This window comes from Cucumis melo, chromosome 10, assembly GCF_025177605.1.
Source record: "Cucumis melo cultivar AY chromosome 10, USDA_Cmelo_AY_1.0, whole genome shotgun sequence".
Lineage (NCBI taxonomy): Eukaryota > Viridiplantae > Streptophyta > Magnoliopsida > Cucurbitales > Cucurbitaceae > Cucumis > Cucumis melo.
The window spans coordinates 1,266,031-1,284,342 of record NC_066866.1 but is presented as its reverse complement, the minus strand read 5'-3'; the positions used below and the strand labels follow the sequence as shown (position 1 = coordinate 1,284,342).

General features: G+C 36.5%; 2 protein-coding genes across 4 annotated transcripts; one reads left to right on the top strand and one right to left on the bottom strand.

Moving 5' to 3' along the window:
- Positions 1-3,735: 3,735 nt before the first annotated feature.
- Positions 3,736-5,810, bottom strand: LOC103489354 (uncharacterized). The gene is made up of 2 exons (XM_008448493.3): positions 5,571-5,810; positions 3,736-4,839 (listed from the first exon to the last, which is right to left on the bottom strand). Exons 1-2 carry the CDS (start codon positions 5,704-5,706, stop codon positions 3,809-3,811), a joined length of 1,167 nt encoding a protein of 388 aa, XP_008446715.2. The 5' UTR covers positions 5,707-5,810; the 3' UTR covers positions 3,736-3,808.
- A 1,405-nt stretch (positions 5,811-7,215) lies between these two features.
- On the top strand, positions 7,216-18,056 carry LOC103489355 (uncharacterized). Of its 3 annotated transcripts, XM_051091041.1 has the most exons (12): positions 10,529-10,609; positions 11,432-11,493; positions 12,966-13,218; positions 13,924-14,128; positions 14,372-14,462; positions 14,581-14,726; positions 15,035-15,278; positions 15,390-15,494; positions 15,633-15,815; positions 16,170-16,374; positions 16,964-17,456; positions 17,642-18,056. In XM_051091041.1, the coding sequence occupies exons 2-12, from the start codon at positions 11,455-11,457 to the stop codon at positions 17,718-17,720; spliced, it is 2,043 nt and encodes a 680-aa protein (XP_050946998.1). In that variant the 5' UTR covers positions 10,529-10,609; positions 11,432-11,454; the 3' UTR covers positions 17,721-18,056. The 3 variants fall into 3 exon arrangements, with proteins under 3 accessions (XP_050946999.1, XP_050946998.1, XP_008446717.2); XM_008448495.3 differs by lacking the exons at positions 10,529-10,609; positions 11,432-11,493 and adding an exon at positions 12,306-12,529; XM_051091042.1 differs by lacking the exons at positions 10,529-10,609; positions 11,432-11,493; positions 12,966-13,218; positions 13,924-14,128 and adding exons at positions 7,216-7,618; positions 8,163-8,378.
- Positions 18,057-18,312: the final 256 nt, after the last annotated feature.

The following is an 18,312-nucleotide window of genomic DNA, read 5'->3' as shown; positions in this document are numbered from 1 at the left end:
AAAACAGGGGGATTTGAGACTTTCTTTTGTAAGGTTGCTATCTTTTCAGCTTCTGGCGCCCTTAACTTAGTTTCGGTCGTCAATTCACCGATTTGTTGACTATTAAGTGCATCCCCTTTACTTGATTTCTTGCTTGTGATCATTTCTTGCTCGTTCTTAAAAGTGCCCTTAGTCACTGGAACTTCAGTTGATATGATTTCACTCACGTCTTCACTTTTTGTGTAAAATTTTGCATCAGCAAAGTGAGACTCAGCTTTTGTAAATGGCCTAGAGTCAGCATCAACCTTCTTAATTCCCTGTTTATAAAATTTGAAGCATTGATGAAGCGTGGAGGTTACTATTCCATTTTCATGTATCCATGGACGTCCCAATAACATTTTATAAGTAGTCCTCGAATCGATCACATGGAATATTGTGCTTGCCTGCAAATCCCCTATGACGACCTCCAAACGAACAGTGCCTATTGCCCGTTGTGCTCCTTGATTAAAGCCTTGAATCACCAGTTTACTATTTGATAACTCTTCTACTGAGATACCTAATTGATTCATTGTTGACTTGGGTAGAATGTTGACGGCGGAACCATTATCTATGAGAATTTGATTGAGCTTTTGCTCCCGAACAAACCCTGACACATATAAAGGTCTATTATGGAGCTTTGACCCAAGTAGCAAATCTTCATCACTGAATGATATCGACATACAAGAGGAATCATACGTCATCGCTGGTGATGTAACAATAGTCGAGACATCATCATTTTTTAATATCTCGATGATTGTATCCTTAACTTTTCGCGATAGTGTTAACAAATCATTTATGCCTAAAGGAAGTAAATCCTCTGGCTTGGGTGTCTCCTCCATCGCATTTGATGGACAAGCGTCCTCCTCCGTCGTACTAGTAGTATGACACGAGACTATTTCCATTGGAAAGTTTTTAGGGAAGAAGTCCTTTAGAATTATCGGTCGTCGTGGTCGAGAAAGCCCCTCACTTTCTTCAATAATCGGTAGAAACTTTCTCGGGTTCTTTCTTGTGTTTCTTCTCTGGGACTTACCCTTGCTCCTGTACGTTCGGTACGCGCCAGATTCTTTTTGGGAAAAACTTTGCTTGCGCTTCTTTCGACGCGTTACCAGCGTCCATCCCTCCTCAACATTATCTACTTGTTTTTCTTCTTCCTTAGGACCATCAGCCCGGAAGTCGTTATTTTGTAAATCCTCCGGTGAAGAATATATAACAACAGGCTCCAACGATCCAAATTGGATTAGACTCCCTATAGCAGACAATCTACTATCTGACTGTATGATTACTGCGGCGTGATTTGTTTGCGCCACATCATCAAGTTCTAGCTCGATTTTTTTGTCTAGAGCTAACTTTAGAATCAACTCCTTCAACACAAAACATTTTTCAACGGGATGGCTGATGACCCGATGATATTTGCAGTAATTGGGATCGTTTACTCTCCCCATTTCTGCAGGTCGTTTACATTCGGGGAGTTGAATGAGTTGTTTTTCCAGTAGTTGGTCTAACATGTCAGGTAAATCAGAGTCTGGAAAAGGATAAACTTTTTCTTGCCTTTCTTTTAATGTTGGACGTCTTTTTTCGCCTTCGTCTTGGCGTTTTTCCATTTTCTTTTCCTTTGAGACAAGCTTCAAAGGGGTCGTACTGACGACCATAGCCTCCTTGGTAACACCCTTCAATGCCTTCTGGGTGCTCTTCACTTCTTTCTTTTCTTTTCTAACTTCTGGGACTAAAAGATCATTGTTTCCTCTATTAGCAATACTTAGCTCCATATCATGAGCTCTGGTTGCTAACTCTTCAAAGGTACGGGGTTTTATTCCCTGCAAGATGTACAGGAGTCCCCAATGCATTCCTTGAGTGCACATTTCAACAGCTGATAGTTCGGTTAATCTATCTTTGCAGTCGAGGCTTAATGCTCTCCAGCGATTAATATAGTCAATGACTGGCTCACCTTTTCGCTGCTTGGTTGCAGTTAACTCTATCATGCTAACAATACGTCGGGTACTGTAGAAACGGTTGAGAAAGTCTCTTTCAAGCTGCTCCCAACTATCAATGGATTCAGGCTCCAAGTCGGTGTACCAGTCGAAGGCGTTTCCTTTGAGGGTTCGAACAAACTGCTTGACTAACAAATCTCCTCGTGTACCAGCAGTTTCACAAGTTTCGATGAAATGAGCAACATGTTGTTTTGGATTGCCCTTTCCATCGAACTGTTGAAACTTGGGTGGCTGGTATCCATGTGGCATTCTCATATTGTCAATCCTTTTTGTATATGGCTTAGAATATAAAGAGAATGTTTGAGCAGGTCCACCGTATTGAGTTTTGATGGAGTTTGCAATCATCTCTTGCAGCTGTTGGACAGACAATGATGCGATCGAGGTGGAATTTTGTGGTTGACTTTCTTGCATGATCGCTTTCCCTTTGTTAGCATTTTTTATAGTGTGTGTGTGACTTGATTCAGCAGCGTCACGACTTTCAATGTGATTCTTCAACAATGCGATCTCAAAATCCCTCTCTTCAACCGCCTTCATGAGCATATTAACCTTTTTTTCGAGCTCTGCCATTCTGTCTTCGCCTGTATCCACATCAGTTACCATAACTGACATTATATTTGGCTGTGGAACCTCCTCGTTTGAGCGCTCAGACAACGAGTTGTGTTCGTCCATCGCAGGATTCTCTTTGATTACAATTCCACCTTTTGGTGGCTTAGAGATTTGCTCCCAAATATTCTTTGCAACGTCAAAAGGAGGCATATCTTCAGATGACTGAATCTCCCTTGAGCGGCTACGAGTGTTTGGCCGTTTGCCGATGTCACTGAGAGCTTTGGAAGTGTTGCCTTGAGATGTCATGATTTTCTTTGGATGTTCTTCGAAAAGAGAAAGAGATGAAAGGTAGAGAAGGTCCCACTGGGCGTGCCAAATTGTTCACACGAGATTTCAGGAGAAATTTAATTCGTGGAATCGAACTTTGTATTGATTTATGTATTGTGGATACAATCTCTAATATTTACTCCTTTGATTCTTTCTCTCGAATACAAAAAGTAAAGTTTAAAACTTCGTGGTCTTTGATCTTCAAGAAGTCGTAACTACAAGTCAATTCAAGCTTCAATGTTCTGGAATTCAAGGAAAGTTTGATCTTCCAAGTCTTCGATCTTTCAGAAGGTTGATTTTGAGGTTGATGATAACTTGCGCGTCTTGAGAGTCTTCAGAAGTTTTTGTCTTCAATTCTTCAGAGCTTCGATTCTTCTCTTCAATCAAAGGTCCCCCCAAATGAATGGTAGATGTCTCTATTTATAGAGAAATTTTATGGGCTTTAAGTGGGCTTGGGCCTGTTTGTTTGTTAGGCTTGGGCCTATTTGCCTGTTGGACTTAGGCTTAGCCCATTTGCTTATTGGGCTTGGGCTTGAGCCCACCTGACACTCTGGGCTTGGGCCCATTTGCTTGTTGGGTTCGTGTCCGGGCCCAATTGTTTGACGGGCTTGGTCCATTATTTCTTACCCTAATTTATATTTAGGGCTTAATTAGATCAGGTACAAGAAAGCTTCATTATCCAAACCCAATCAAATTATGATTATCACAATATTTATTGTGATGACGTGGCAGAATTTATTGGCCAAAATTTATTGCTCAACAGTATGTTCAAGTTAAAGTTTTACTATAGTTTATAAATATTTGAAGTTATTTTGTATATTTAGAGAGTACCTATTATCAACTATGTAACGGAAGATTAGAAAATTATTAAAGGCGTTATTTATTATTTCTAATGGTATAAACAAGAGAAACCATTGCGAATTTCGGCCTCATTCCATCGCGAACGAAAATCCGTAATAAGCATACGTAAAATATGCCGCCACCGCAATCACAACCGTCGCCGACAGACTCACCGTCACCCGTAACGGCAACCTTCGAATCGTGAAGCCGCCGGCAGGTTTCCCTACTTTGGTCGCTCTTGGAGATGGAGTTCCGGTGCCGATCTCGGCTGTTTCTTCATTCTTTCTCACCTCCTCTGTTTTAGATTCCTTCCCCTTTTCTGGGTTTTGATTTTCAATTTCTTTACTCTTTTCTTGGCTACTAATGTTCTGATCCAGCGTTGTCTCTTCTTTGCGGTAATTTCTATCCGCCGGAGGCTGTGAGGCCACCAACGGCGCCGGCGTCGGAGCTTCCTCCTTGGTGGCCTTCGCTGAGCCCTGTTTTTGAAGTGCTGCAGATTTTCCCTCATCTTTCGGAAGAGCTGCCGCCTCTGGTTCCTTAATTTCCGCCTTCGACTCTGGCGGAGCTACATTTCCCGGCGAAATATCTTCTTTACCCTTCTCTGGGGTTGAATCGTCTTTCGGAAGAGCCGCCGCTGGTTCCTTAATTTCAGCTTTCGTCTCCGGTGGGGATACGTTTGCCGACGAAATTTCTTCTTTAGCCTTATCTGGGGTTGACTCACTTTTCGTCAGAGCGGCCTCTGGTTCCTTAATTTTAGCTTTCGTCTCCGGTGGGGATACGTTTGCCGACGAAATTTCTTCTTTAGCCTTATCTGGGACTGACTCACTTTTCGTCAGAGCCGCCGTATCTGGTTCCTTATTTTCAGCCTTCGTCTCCGGCGGCGCTGTTGACTCCGCTGCTTGCAACGGCGGTGCGGTCACCGGTTCGGTAATTTGTTTGAGGATTGTAATGGTGAGAACTCCATCTTGTAATTTATGTTCAACTCCATCGCTTTTGCAGTTTTGTGGAATTGGAAAAGTTTTATTCAAAATGAGCAATCGGGTATTTGACACATGACGATCTCCGGTCACCACCACCGTTCTTGCCTCTCTTTCAACGTTGACATTAACATGTTCGAAATCTGCAAAAGTAAATTCAACCAAATAAAATAAAATATAAATTAAGAATTTTTGAAAAGTGAGAAAGAAAATATTTATTATTCTTAACAAAATAGGCTAAAAATATTTAAAAATAGTGCAAAATTTCATATCATATGTAATAAGTGACGTGTGATAATACACTTTTCTATCTGTTTCTATATTTAATTTATATTTTTTTAGATAGTTTACTTCATAATGATATATTTGAAAATATTCTAAAATATTTGAAATTATATTTTTAAATAATACATAGCAATTAAATGATAAAAATACTCGGATACTAATTTTAACTAAACATTTTTTTCTAATTTAAGTTCATGGTTTCAACTGTTTATTAGTTAAACAATGTTCACAATCATTCGTTTTAAAAGTAATATCTAAATCGTGAAGACTTGAAGTTTTGTTCAATACGATTTTAGTATGGTTTCATAGTTGAATTGAAACTATAAACAATGAAAATTGTAGCCAAATGTATAGTATCTATGAATCATATTTCTTGTGCTTTCCATTTTCCAACCCATATTATATCACCATTTCTTTCTTTCGATTATTTAAAGTTTTAAAGTTGTTTCGAAAAGAAATCGAATTTTAAACATAAAAAATGAAAGTATTCAATTTTTTAAAGTATAGTGGATATCAATATCTAAGTTTAGAGGTAGTTTTATAATTTTGAAAATTAAAAAACAATAAAAAGAAAAGTGAAATTTAGGACCGGGAAGTTGAAGACGTAGAATGTGGGCTTCATTTTCATCTATTTCTTCAACGTTGGGAGTGAAGGGCTCATTATAAGCGCGCATGGATTGACGGCGGATGGCGAGGTTGCCAATTCTTGGCCTTGGGGTTGCCATTTTGGTCGGGGAGAAAACAGGGGACGAGGGAGGGGCTAGTTGGTATCGGTTCGGGACAAGTCGGGTTTATTTGATGGGTCAAGTTGTTTTTGTTGGGATGGGTTAAGAATAGGGTGTGTGTTGGATGGGGGTATTTATGGGTTTGAAAATGGTTTTCTTGGAGTTGGGATTATACCTTTTTTGAAATGTTTGATTAAGGGGACATATATTTCCCCTTTTATGTACTAAAGTATAACTTTCCTGTTCCATCTTCCTTTCATATGTGCTTCAATTGTTTTTCACCCTTTTCATTACAATTTGTTAATTCCTTTTTGGAGGAAGAAGGAGAATAAGGTTAGGGTTTTACCTTACGTTCTCGAGGAGCTCAAATTTGACACATGTGTTCCATGCTTTGTTATTTTGTTCTTGAATTGTGAAAGAGTAATGTATAGTCTTAAAAGTTGGATTATTCAAATTAATCGAGATAAAAAAATGAACTTTTGTCGTCTTAGATCTAGGGAATATACAATATAAAAGTTGAGTTTATTCAAGTTGACATTAAGGATGGTCACATCTTGAGTTCGGTTGGAGCTATTTTTCAACCCTACATTAAATTTTGAGTTTAGTACAAAAACAACATCGAACAACTCGAAATCTTCTTACAACACAATGCTAAAAGAGTTGGGTTTGCATCATTGATTTTGTTGTCGTATGAAGTGAAGTAGGATCATAGAAATATGATGAATTTTTTAAATATGATAGGATTTAGTTTTCCATTGAAATGGAGCAAAAACTTAGAGGAAGACAAACAGTTGGTTAATAGACATTTTCTGCAAAAGGACTAAATTGTTACCAAATAATTAATTTTAAAAGTTCACAAACCTAATATAACTTTTAATAATTATATTAAGCAAAGTAGATTATTATTTTAATTGGATTTTATATTCATATATAATTTATAATGTGATATTTATTTATTTATTTTTTTTAAATTTGACTCTCCTATATTTGATTTCAAAATAAACAATTTACTAAATTTCATTTTCCCCCCAAATTTGGGTTCTTATAACGAACCGAAGAAATATGGCGCGCGGAATCGAACTGCCAAAACTCCGACGGCTAAGTCTCACAAGAAAGGTTCAGTAATGGTGGAAACGATCTCAACATTTCTCCCTCTTTCTCATTTTCTTAAGGACTCACCATTTCTCAAGCTTTCACCACTGCAAAATTGCCGTTTCCAAACCTCCTCTCTTCCTCCTTCCTTTACCAAACTGAAATTAAACATCATCACCATCTCCATGTTTACATTGCTTTAACCTAATTTCCTCTTCGGTATTTTTCTTTCTGCCGCTCATATTTTCACGTAAGCTCCTCTCACCCGCCCTATTGCGCGTTCTTTCCTAGTCTCTGTTTGGTTTTTATTGTTTCAGGTGGAATAGAATAGTAGTTTTTCAATCTTTATTGATTGTGGTTTCGGTTCGTCTTTATGTGATGTTTGTTGCTTGTTCTTCAATTGAAACCGAAGGTGAATTGGTGATAATTTGAAGAAAACTGAGGGAACGACTCTGGAATTAGAGAATAGGAGACGTTAAAGAACGAATAGATACTTCCAAGTTAAGGAACCCATCTTAACGTCTCGTTACTAACTCTGAAATCTAAGCATGTTTTTGGTCTTGTCAGAAGGGGGTAGCCTCTCAGAGATGGAAGATGGCCAAAAATTTTGTTCAGGTGGTTGTGACTTTGTGCCTTGTATGGTGGTTGTCGCCAACAATGGTGGACGCGGACAGCTTGAAATACGAAGACCCTAGGCAACCAGTTTTTGTTCGAGTTAAGGACCTTCTTGGTCCAATGACTCTGGAAGAGAAAATTAGTCAGATGGCTCAGATTGACAGGAGTGTTGCCAATGCTACAGTTACGAAAAATTCTTTCATCGGTAAGGCAACAGTCTCTCGTTGATTTATTAATTATATTATTTTTTAAGTTTTCAATATTATATATGCTGTTGAAGATTTTCCCCTTTGTCACTAAATTGAAGTTCTATATAATGTCTTACAAGTCAGAACATTACAGTTTCTCTATGTGATCATTTCGCTTCAAGGAGAATATAATACCGAAGATTAATTGAAAATCTGAGATCATTTTCATCATAATAAACACCTTTTTGTATACTTCGTCTTAAAAATCTCTTGTTCGAGGGAAATTTCGCACAGTTCATCCATATCTTTAGACTTGTATTCAAAGCATTATAAATGTTTCATGTTATGAGTTCCAAAATTTATATTATTAAATATGTTTGTGTCAAGTTGTTGAAGCGATGTCAAATGCATGATCTAGGGCACATAATCTAGAGGCTATTGGGTTCCACTATGACCTGTCCCAAGTAGCTAATTCATGCAAAACCCAAATAATATCTATTTGAAATTTGATTATCTGAGTAAAATGACGAAAGGGAAGCATGAACTGCGGAATTTGTGCAGGAAGTGTGCTAATTAATCAACTGGCGGTGGAACTGAGCCACTTCCAGGTGCTTGTTCTCAAGTCTGGGTTAACATGATAAATGAAATCCAGAGAGGTTCTCTTTCTAGCCGATTGGATATACCGATGATGAATGGTGTTGATGCTGTTCATGGCCATATTTATAATGCTTACAGTGCTAAAATATTTCCTCATAACGTTGGACTTGGAGCTACCAGGCTAGTCATTTTCTTTTCCTTGTAGCCTTGTTCATAAAATTGTACTATATACCACTGTTAGGTGTTTATTCAAAGCCTTTACTTCACATACATCTTTGATGTGGAATCTTATTGGAACAAATGTTGGTTAAAAATACTAGTATTGCTCCATATTTATCTGATTCGCAAATCTGACCAACATCCTATGATTTTACTTACTCTTCATTCACTTGTTTTTTCTTGTGAATTTCTGGATGAAGGCAAGAACTCTTTTACGTATTGTTCATAGTCTTGGATCATCTATGTCAATTCAGGTTTCTACTTTCCCTTTATCAAACGAAGAAATATCACACAACTTGGGATTGGGATAGTATATACGTTTCTAATCTATTTCTTCCATGTTAAATAATTCTTGCTGCATCTAGTGAAATGTTAAAACCATAATAGATTGTGTGATTTAAACTTGCTAATCTACTTTCAATCTTATTCACGTCCTTGTACATCTGAATTTCAATTTTGAGATCATCTATCCTCGCAAGGAAAAAAATTCAATGTCATAAAGATGCTCACTGTCAATTACGTTTTCTGCACAGGTCAACATTGGCAGGAGTTCGTGGAACATCATCCATGTTGCAAAGATCCTTGCTACGATCACCATTTGTTTATTGCAGGTACACTTCTTTTAGGGAACTTGTAGCTCTGAGGTCAAGAAATTAGCCTCAAATGCTTGGCTTTTATTTAGTAACCATGATTCTTTGGATTGTATATAGTTAAAGTTATAGGTGTTACAAACATTCTCCTAACGTGGTTGATGCAAGTGCAAGTGTACACTATCTAAACAAACAGTACAAAGGAAATTATATACAAAGTTCTCTTCCACAGGAACTATGTATGAAAATGTTTAGTGAAATGTACAGTCAATTTGCAACTAGGAGTAACCAAGTGAAGAATTAGGAGTGATGTGGGTGTAAATAGTGTAATATGACCAAAGTGTATTATGCTCTTAATGCTCTTGCTTCCAAGTATGCTCCAACTCCCACAATGCTCAATGTTCTATCTTAATGCTGTGAGTCAGGTTCTTCTCCTATTCTGACTCTTGATTTAAGTGCATTTAGAAAGGTTAGGTAATTGATCCCATATGTCTATAGTCAACTTAACTTAGTTCTTTGACCTCACGTCACAACCCTCTGGATTTTATAGGAAATCACCATACATCTAGGGTCGATTAACATGTGTTTATGTCTAAACCCTCTCTTATATTGACTTTATGGATTCACTATGATCCAAACCTTTCAATATTGAGTTGTGGCTTGTATACCGACTTAAGTGGCAAATTTAGACAAACATTAAATAAACAAATCAATAGAATCAAACAACATATTAATAATTCAAAGAATAATACAAGATTAAATCAGGAAAGCAATTTCATTAGATATCCAACCCAATTGGATCTTGAAAGTTGTAGCTCACTATTGAAAAGTCAACTAGATTCATTGACATAATTAAAATAATTGAAATGTTGGACATCTTTTCAGGAAAACAAAATAGCAGAAACTAAATGATAAAAGCTAAAATAATCTAGGAAAAAAGAAGAGGGTTATTAAGGGGGTTTTTTCTATTGAGATTTAAGCTATCGAGTTTTGTTGTTTGCAAATCAAGTAGCTCTTGTCGGGGTTTTTAAAGGAGCACGAGTGTGAGGATTATTACAATTTTCATTACAGTATGAATTTGAAGTTGCCTGTAGATAGAACCATATCTTTGATGTTTATATTACTTACTGTAGTGATTTCTGATTTGGTTACCTACAAAAGTGGAGTGACATAACTTTATATACTGTTTTTTATCGATCGTTTCACTGCATAATATCCTCCTGTGGTATTTCTTTCTATTATTATTTTCTCTCAACATTTTTTTGATCTCCTTTGAAATTTAAACAATGGTAAAAAATCGCAGGTACATTATTATGAATCAATTGGTTGCGATTCTGGAAAATGTAAAGACGAGGAGGATTCTCTATTGATGTACGGTGGTTCCCTTTTCTTTAGTTGAAAATGTAAATTAAAGTCTGCACGTTCTCACACCAAAGCAAGGCATCTCTCTCTCTCTTCTTTTTAATATATATAGATATATTATATAATAGAGAAGTCTGCTATGTCTCTGATCTGATCATCTCTTTTCTTCTCTTCATCTTCTCTTCTTCTGGTTCATTATCTGATCGGCTGCAAGAGGGAAGATCTTCGGTTCGGTTTCAGGTTCGTTTAGGTTTGTTTTGTTTTTCAGGCCATTAATATCATGGAATGTTTCTCCCATGCATTTTCACTTTCCTCCTTTTTCTTCTCTTCATAGAAAGAAATTATAGAAACAGGGAAAAATCTTTGAAAAAGTTGAAGTGGAACTCTTTAAGTTGCTTATTACAATGAAATGAATGGCATTTCTTTTCTTCTAAGTGTATGTTTTTGTTCGATATTTTTCAGTTTAGTGGCATTTGTTTTCAATATATCATATGTTCACATTTTGTAATTAAGTTCTTAGATGGTGAAGGTTGAATTTGGTTGATATATATAAGATAATATCTCAATGAATTGGTGGATACAAACATTGAGAAGTGGAAAAACATACTATTTACAAAATTTTAAATAGTGACAACTAAACTGAAAATTCAATGCATAGATTTCTTTTAATTAAGAGGTGATAACTTTTTTTAATAAACAGAACACTTAAATGTTAGAGGCAAGCACATATGTTTATTATTATTAAAGCTTATAAAATTTCTAAACTCTAGTGTATTGTATGCAATTCCAGGTTATGATTCTGACGTTTTATAGGTAGAAATGAACGTGTGATTTAGAAGTGGTTTTAGTGGATTTAATTAGTTTACCAAACACAAAAACAATTAAGATTATAACTTTTAATGGTTATTTAATGTGAAAACTTAAGCCTACAAAAAATCAACATTTAGTTTTTAAATTTATTTTATTATGCAAATGTTTACATGTTAACTAATCATTAAAATGTTGTTACGAGGAGATATTCCAACCTCTAACTTTGGTTTTCTTTCTCTTTATTTCCTCCAGGTTTATATACAAGGTTGCTTTTCATGGTGCTTAACTTAAAACTGTTGTGGAAATGGAAAGAGGTATTTTCGTTTCAATTTCTTCTTTTTTATCAATAATATCTATCAAGTTCTCTCCCCTCCCCACCCCACCCCACGAAATACAATAGTAATAAAATGAAAAAAAAATAAAGAAATGGAGAGAAAATACCCCTCTAAGTTGGATTTTTTTTTTTCATTACGAGCATTTTTCAAAACCTTCATTAAGAATTTCCCTTTGGCTCAAATGTTACTTTTATGCGGTGGAACAAATGTGGGGTGTACACTTGTACTACACAAAAAATAAAGTTTGCTGTTTATTTGCTCTCTTTTCTTTTTACACGGTAAAAGCTAAATTGTTTATTTTTTAATAACTTAACCCTGATTCATGAAATGATGGTGAATTTTTAGTTGTAAGTAAGATGTCCATTTAGTCCGTAGGAATGGATTTATCAATTCGAACAATACATAAAATCTCCAAACACAAGGGGAATGGAGAACAATTCGGGGTTAGGGATGGAAAATACCTCCACCCGCCTAAAAATATATTTATATATATCAAAACAGAAAAAACAAAAGTGAAAAAAAAATTTCGTCAGAAAAATTTGTGAGAACATAGAATGGGATAGAGGATGGGATGGGGAGTGGCATTGACCCTCCCGTGGGCATCTCTGGTTATAAATTTAGTTTTCCAAACGATTTGTGGCAATCTATTTTTCAACATTGTAAGTGTTTGTTAAATCTGAATTCGTCTCGGACCTACTTGTTAGAAACCATTCCACTTAACCAAAAAGTAATAACAATAAAAATAAAAATAAAAAAACCTCCCACGATTAATTTGCCACTCAACTGTGACGAACTTAGGTCAGTAATGGCGTAAAAAAATCTGAAGATTCTCTCTGTTTTTTCTCTCACATTTCCCACGACTTAGCTTTTCTTGCTCCCACCTTTACACTTTTCCCCAGCTTTAACTCTTCCACTCTACTAAACTCCTAATCCTATCTCCATTTCCTCCATTTTTCCATTGCTTCCTCTTACCCATTTTGCTTTCTCGCATTGCCATTCTCATTCACACTTTCAGGTAACTTTCTCTCTCCGCTGTATTGCTCTCTGTGTTTGATTGGAGTTCGGAAACATGGGTTTGAGCCGGAACAGAAAGTCAGCTTCGCTCATTCTAGTTTGGGTTTCCTTTTATTTTATCTCATGCTTGTTTCTTCTTCAATTTTCTTCCTGACACTCATTCCTCCTAATTGAAACTTGGACGTAATGAACAAATTTGAAGAAAATAGAGCCAGCGACTCTGGATTGAGAGTGGATTATAATAGATAGAGAAACATAGAAACTTTCATTACAGAGCTAGGAGAAGATCTTGGAGACTCATCTCATCACTAATTTTGACACTGTTATATCTAATAGAGAATTTCTTATTTCTTCTTTCTTCCGTTTCCTGCACTTTCTTGGCATGCTAGTGCGTTGTACAAATTGGTTCAATTTGTGTATATTTTTGGTCCTTTCAGTGTGGGTTGAACACTCAGGCAAAGAAGATGGCCAAGATTTTTGTTCAGGTGGTTGTGATTCTGTGTTTGGGTTGGCTGTGGTGGGCGACAATGGTGGACGCGGAGAACTTGAAATACAAAGACCCTAAGCAACCGGTTGGTGTTCGAGTTAAGGACCTTCTTGGTCGAATGACTCTGGAAGAGAAAATTGGTCAGATGGTGCAGATTGACAGGAGCGTTGCGAATGCTACAGTTATGAAAGATTATTTCATTGGTAAAACCAGTAGTCTCTCTCGTTTTCTTTATGCTCTCTGCTTTAAGTTTGGTTTGGAACAGTTCAGAATAGTGTTTGGTGTTATGTTCCTGATCTGGTTTATATCTGCCCTTGATGGAAGCTGATCTAGGCTCAACTACACTTCAATCTTGTGGCAAACAGTTGAGATGCCGAACGGCTCTACTCACCTCTTTGTTACTAAATTCATGCTCTGTATAATATCTTGGAACACTACAGTTCGTCTAAGTAATCCTTCAGTTCCAAGGAGAAGAAAACTGAAGACTAACCGATATCATTAACATCATAATAAAAATAAAATAAATGCCTTTGGATCTTTCTAATAGTTTAAACGTTACATGCTGTTAGAACTATATTTGAAGCAAAATAGAGTATAATGTTTGTGAGTTCTGGAGTTTTGAAATCCATGTTACTAAATATGTATATGTGTCAATTTGTTGAAGCGATCTCACAGGGCATGTAGTGTATGTAGTGTAGAGGTTATAGCTTGTCAGAGTAACCACCAAGCTAATTATAAATATTAAAATTTAAGTAGTTTTCTTTATATATATTATATAAAGACAATAAAGTTGAGAGCTCCCTGGGCCTATGCTAAATCCGTCGGTGCTTGTCACAAGTAGCAATTGATTGGGAAACCTCTATTTCATGCAACTATTCAAAATTTGATGATCAGAGTAATTTGTACAGGAAGCGTCCTAAGTGGTGGTGGAAGTGTGCCGCTTCCAGATGCCCGTGCTGAAGATTGGGTTGACATGATAAATGATTTCCAGAAGGGTTCTCTTTCTAGTAGATTGGGCATCCCAATGTTTTATGGCATTGATGCTGTTCATGGCCATAACAATGTTTACAATGCTACAGTATTTCCTCATAATGTTGGACTTGGAGCTACCAGGCAAGTATTTTTCTTCTCTTTGTAGCCCTACACGTAAAAGTTGAACATACTGTCAATGTTGACTTATATAGATCCTTTGCTTCATTTATCTCTTTGATTTGATCGTTTAACCAAACCTTGTGCTCAGTTGAGCTGTGTTGAAGTTGCCTACCTGAAAGCTCCAATAAAATTTGTTCTAATGGAGCATGGTAGAATGAAATATGCACAAACTCTTTAAACTTGTTCCTTGTCTCTCCTGCACAGAAACCCTGACCTAGCTCGAAGGATTGGTGCTGCAACAGCACTTGAAGTTAGAGCAACGGGGATTTCTTATACCTTTGCTCCATGCCTTGCGGTAAACACACGTTGCTTATTTAAAAAAAAAAAAGCAGATGTTTGAGTGATGTCTTACTATATGTTTTAGTGGTAAACTAGATGTATAACGGTCTCTTTCCCTGAAAATTTTCTTCTAGGTTTGTAGAGACCCAAGGTGGGGGCGGTGTTATGAAAGCTACAGCGAGGATCCAAAAATTGTGAAAGAAATGACCGAGATTATAATTGGCCTTCAAGGAGAGCCTCCTGCTAATTATAGGAAGGGGACTCCATATGTTGGCGGAACGTATGGCCTTTGAAGATGTAGAACTTTGTTTTGCTTTTTTTTTTTTTAATATAAAATTGAAAATAAGAAAAATGTTTCTTGAAAGCCTTTGCACGTCAGTAGGGTAGTGTTTTCCTCTAGTCAGGAAAAATCATGACATATAAATGTATGGGTCCATTTTACACTAACTTTCCGGAAGTTGAATATGGAAATGTTGCATGCATCATCTGGAACTGTTGCTCTTCAACAAGATTACTGACAGAAATTCTGATTTCTTTGTAAACTCTCTTCCGGCAAATTATTCAAGTACAGTTGAATTTTTCTTGCAGTAAAAAGGTTATCGCCTGTGCAAAGCACTTTGTTGGAGATGGTGGGACAACTCATGGCATCAATGAGAATAATACCGTTATTAACAGGCATGGACTGCTCAGCATTCATATGCCCGCCTATTTAGATTCGATCATCAAGGGTGTTTCATCAGTAATGGCTTCCTATTCTAGTTGGAATGGAGTAAAGATGCATGCAAACCGTGAGCTTATTACTGACTTCCTCAAGGGCGCCCTTAAATTTAAGGTATGCCTTACAATTTAAATTTGTTTCGAAAAACTATCTTCTGTTTTTTTAAAACCATTTGCTGATATTTTATTGTCTTACCTTTACTAATATTACTATGTGCATGGTCAGGGTTTTGTCATCTCAGATTGGGAGGGTCTGGACAGAATTACTTCTACGCCACATTCTAATTACACATACTCTGTCCAAGCTGCTATTTTAGCTGGCATTGACATGGTTGGTGGTCTCTCTTTTAACGATCTCTTCAATCAAAATTGTTCTGTCGACTAATTCATAGTTTTGAAATGTTGAAATTGGGTGCAATATTCGATGTAATGGAAGTTTGAGTTTTAGGCTTTTGTTCCTTCTTCTCAGGTAATGATTCCTTACAAGTATGCAGAGTTTATTGATGATCTTAAATTTCTAGTGAAGAGTAATGTCATCCCAATGGATCGCATTGATGATGCTGTTGGAAGAATTTTAACAGTCAAGTTCACAATGGGTCTTTTCGAAAGCCCCATGGCTGATTACAGCCTTGTCAATGAGCTTGGGAGCCAGGTCTGACTCCCACTATATTACTATAAACTTGACTTCGTTTTTTCCAATCTACATGAAGTTGATCTTTGTTACAAACTCAGATGGGAGTCGGTTTAATCATCTTAGAAACATTTATATGTCGTACTTTTCTTCGTTTCATTTCCGTTCTCCTTGTAACATTCCTCATCAAAGGGATATAAATAAACGTATAAGAGGAACTTAGTGGGAGAATCTTTTGATTTCTCTTATTACCCTTCTAACTTTATCATAAAGTTAAATTTGACATTTTCTCTCAATTTTAACTTTTGATTTTTCTTGATGCTTGAATACATTTTTTTTCCCTCATGGACATAATTTTGCATTTATAATTAACAGGCACACAGAGACTTGGCAAGAGATGCTGTGAGGCAATCACTCGTACTGCTGAAGAATGGAAAAAATGATAGCAAGCCATTGCTACCCCTTTCAAAGAAATCCCCAAAGATCCTTGTTGCTGGCACTCACGCTGATAATTTAGGATATCAATGTGGTGGATGGACAATTGCATGGCAAGGGTTCAGTGGCAACAATGGAACAAGGGGTATGTTTCTTCGGAACTATAATTCAAGAGTTTTCCGATTTTATTATTTTTCATCCATTAAAAAATATCTCCTGCTATTTGAGAAGATCTCTAGGTTAAGTTTGAAGCTAAAGTATCATTCTGGAGATATACGCTAATTGGGATACAGAAAACAACCCTTCAATCTAGCCTAAACGTACTCACAAGGACATACTTGTTTGGTAAAAGTGTGTTTTTTGTTTGAGTTTAAATAACTACGTTTGGCCCTTGGGTTTTTCTGAAATATACCATTTTAGTTCTCGAGTTTTTAAGAATGGGTGTGTTTGTCATTAAGTTTTCGAGAACTAAATGTATCAATTCTTAAAAACTTAGTGATTGCAAACCTACATTTTGAAAATTCAAGAACCAAACATGTTTATTCTTCAAAATTATCCTATTTTAATGATAATTTGGATTTTCAATTGTCATACCATAACTTTCCTTTTGGACCCCTTAGTCACCAAAAATTTCTTAGATAACCTCCGTCGTTCTCACTTATGTTCATTGTTCAAGTCCTTTTCTTTCACATTAGAGTAGAAAACATTTAGTCTTTCCCTTCCCTACTTTCCAGGAACTACCATCCTAGCTGCCATTAAATCGACAGTCGATCCAAGCACAGAGGTTGTATTTCGTGAGGATCCGGATAGTGACTTTGTCAAGTCCAATGACTTCTCATATGCCATAGTTGTTATTGGTGAAGCTCCGTATGCCGAGACCGGAGGGGATAGTACAACGCTTACAATGTTGGATCCTGGTCCAAACATCATTAAAAACGTTTGTGATCATGTAGAGTGTGTGGTGATTCTCATTTCTGGAAGGCCAATTGTGATCGAACCATACATTTCATCAATCGATGCTTTGGTAGCAGCTTGGTTACCTGGCACTGAAGGCCAAGGAGTCACTGATGCCCTCTATGGAGATCATGGGTTCAGTGGAAAGCTTCCAAGAACATGGTTTAAATCTGTGGATCAATTGCCGATGAACGTTGGAGATCCACACTACGATCCACTTTTTCCTTTCGGTTTTGGACTAACAACTGGATCAGTTAAGGACATCATTGCAAGGTAAGTGCTTAAAATCTTACTCTAAGACCCACATTTTATATAGTTTGTGAGTTAAAACTTCCTATAGTATCATTACTTGTGTTCATCCATTGCTTCTAAATTTCAATTTGAACATTATTTTGTGCCAAAATGATACACTTTTCAATGTCATTAAGTTGTTGACGTCGGTTTTGTTTCATCCATAGGTCAACATCAGCGGGTATTCGTGGAACACCATCCTTGATTGCATCGATCATTGTCGCAATCACCTTATGTATATTGTAGGAACAGTCAACCGCAGGTATTTTAATTAGTTTGTTGAGGACTTAAAAAGTAATTATTTTAGGAAATTTGAAGTTATGAGGTTAGGTTACGGCATCAGCATTGGCATTTATTTAGTAACACATGATGATTTCATGGATCATATTAGTAGTAAAAAACATCTCATTTAGTAGTGATGATTTTCACTTTGTCATGTTGTCCTCTGAGCCGGATATTTGCAGTTTGGTTTAGACCGATTCTATTGGATCGGTTTGGAATATACATCCAAAACCAAACCATGGTGTTGTAATTTGTAAGGATTCATTCAAAGCCTCACATAATGTTTGGCTCCAAAACTAATTTTTTGGTTCTTTTGTTTTCTGTGAGGAAGAGAGCGAAGGTCAAATTTCTTCGCATGAGAAAAGGTGAAATTGCAAAAATCACTTTTAGGGTTGGTTTTCATCGTGTTTCTAAAATTTTAAATGCCGAAAAATTAACCAACACAAATCTAATCAAGGAAAATAAAAAATATATATATTAAAATTATTTAAATAACAAAACTTATGAAAAGATTTTAAAATATAGTAAAATTTCATAATTTATCTTACAATATACC

Bases quoted from the DNA above. Each gene is read 5' to 3' on its own strand.
- LOC103489354 (XM_008448493.3), bottom strand. From the start codon at position 5,706: ATGGCAACCCCAAGGCCAAGAATTGGCAACCTCGCCATCCGCCGTCAA. The intron at 4,840-5,570 runs GTCCTAAATTTC...TTACTTTTGCAG, and splicing joins TCTACGTCTTCAACTTCCCG to ATTTCGAACATGTTAATGTC.
- LOC103489355 (XM_051091041.1), top strand. From the start codon at position 11,455: ATGGTGCTTAACTTAAAACTGTTGTGGAAATGGAAAGAG. The intron at 14,463-14,580 runs GTAAACACACGT...ATTTTCTTCTAG, and splicing joins CCTTTGCTCCATGCCTTGCG to GTTTGTAGAGACCCAAGGTG. The intron at 14,727-15,034 runs GTATGGCCTTTG...TTTTTCTTGCAG, and splicing joins ACTCCATATGTTGGCGGAAC to TAAAAAGGTTATCGCCTGTG.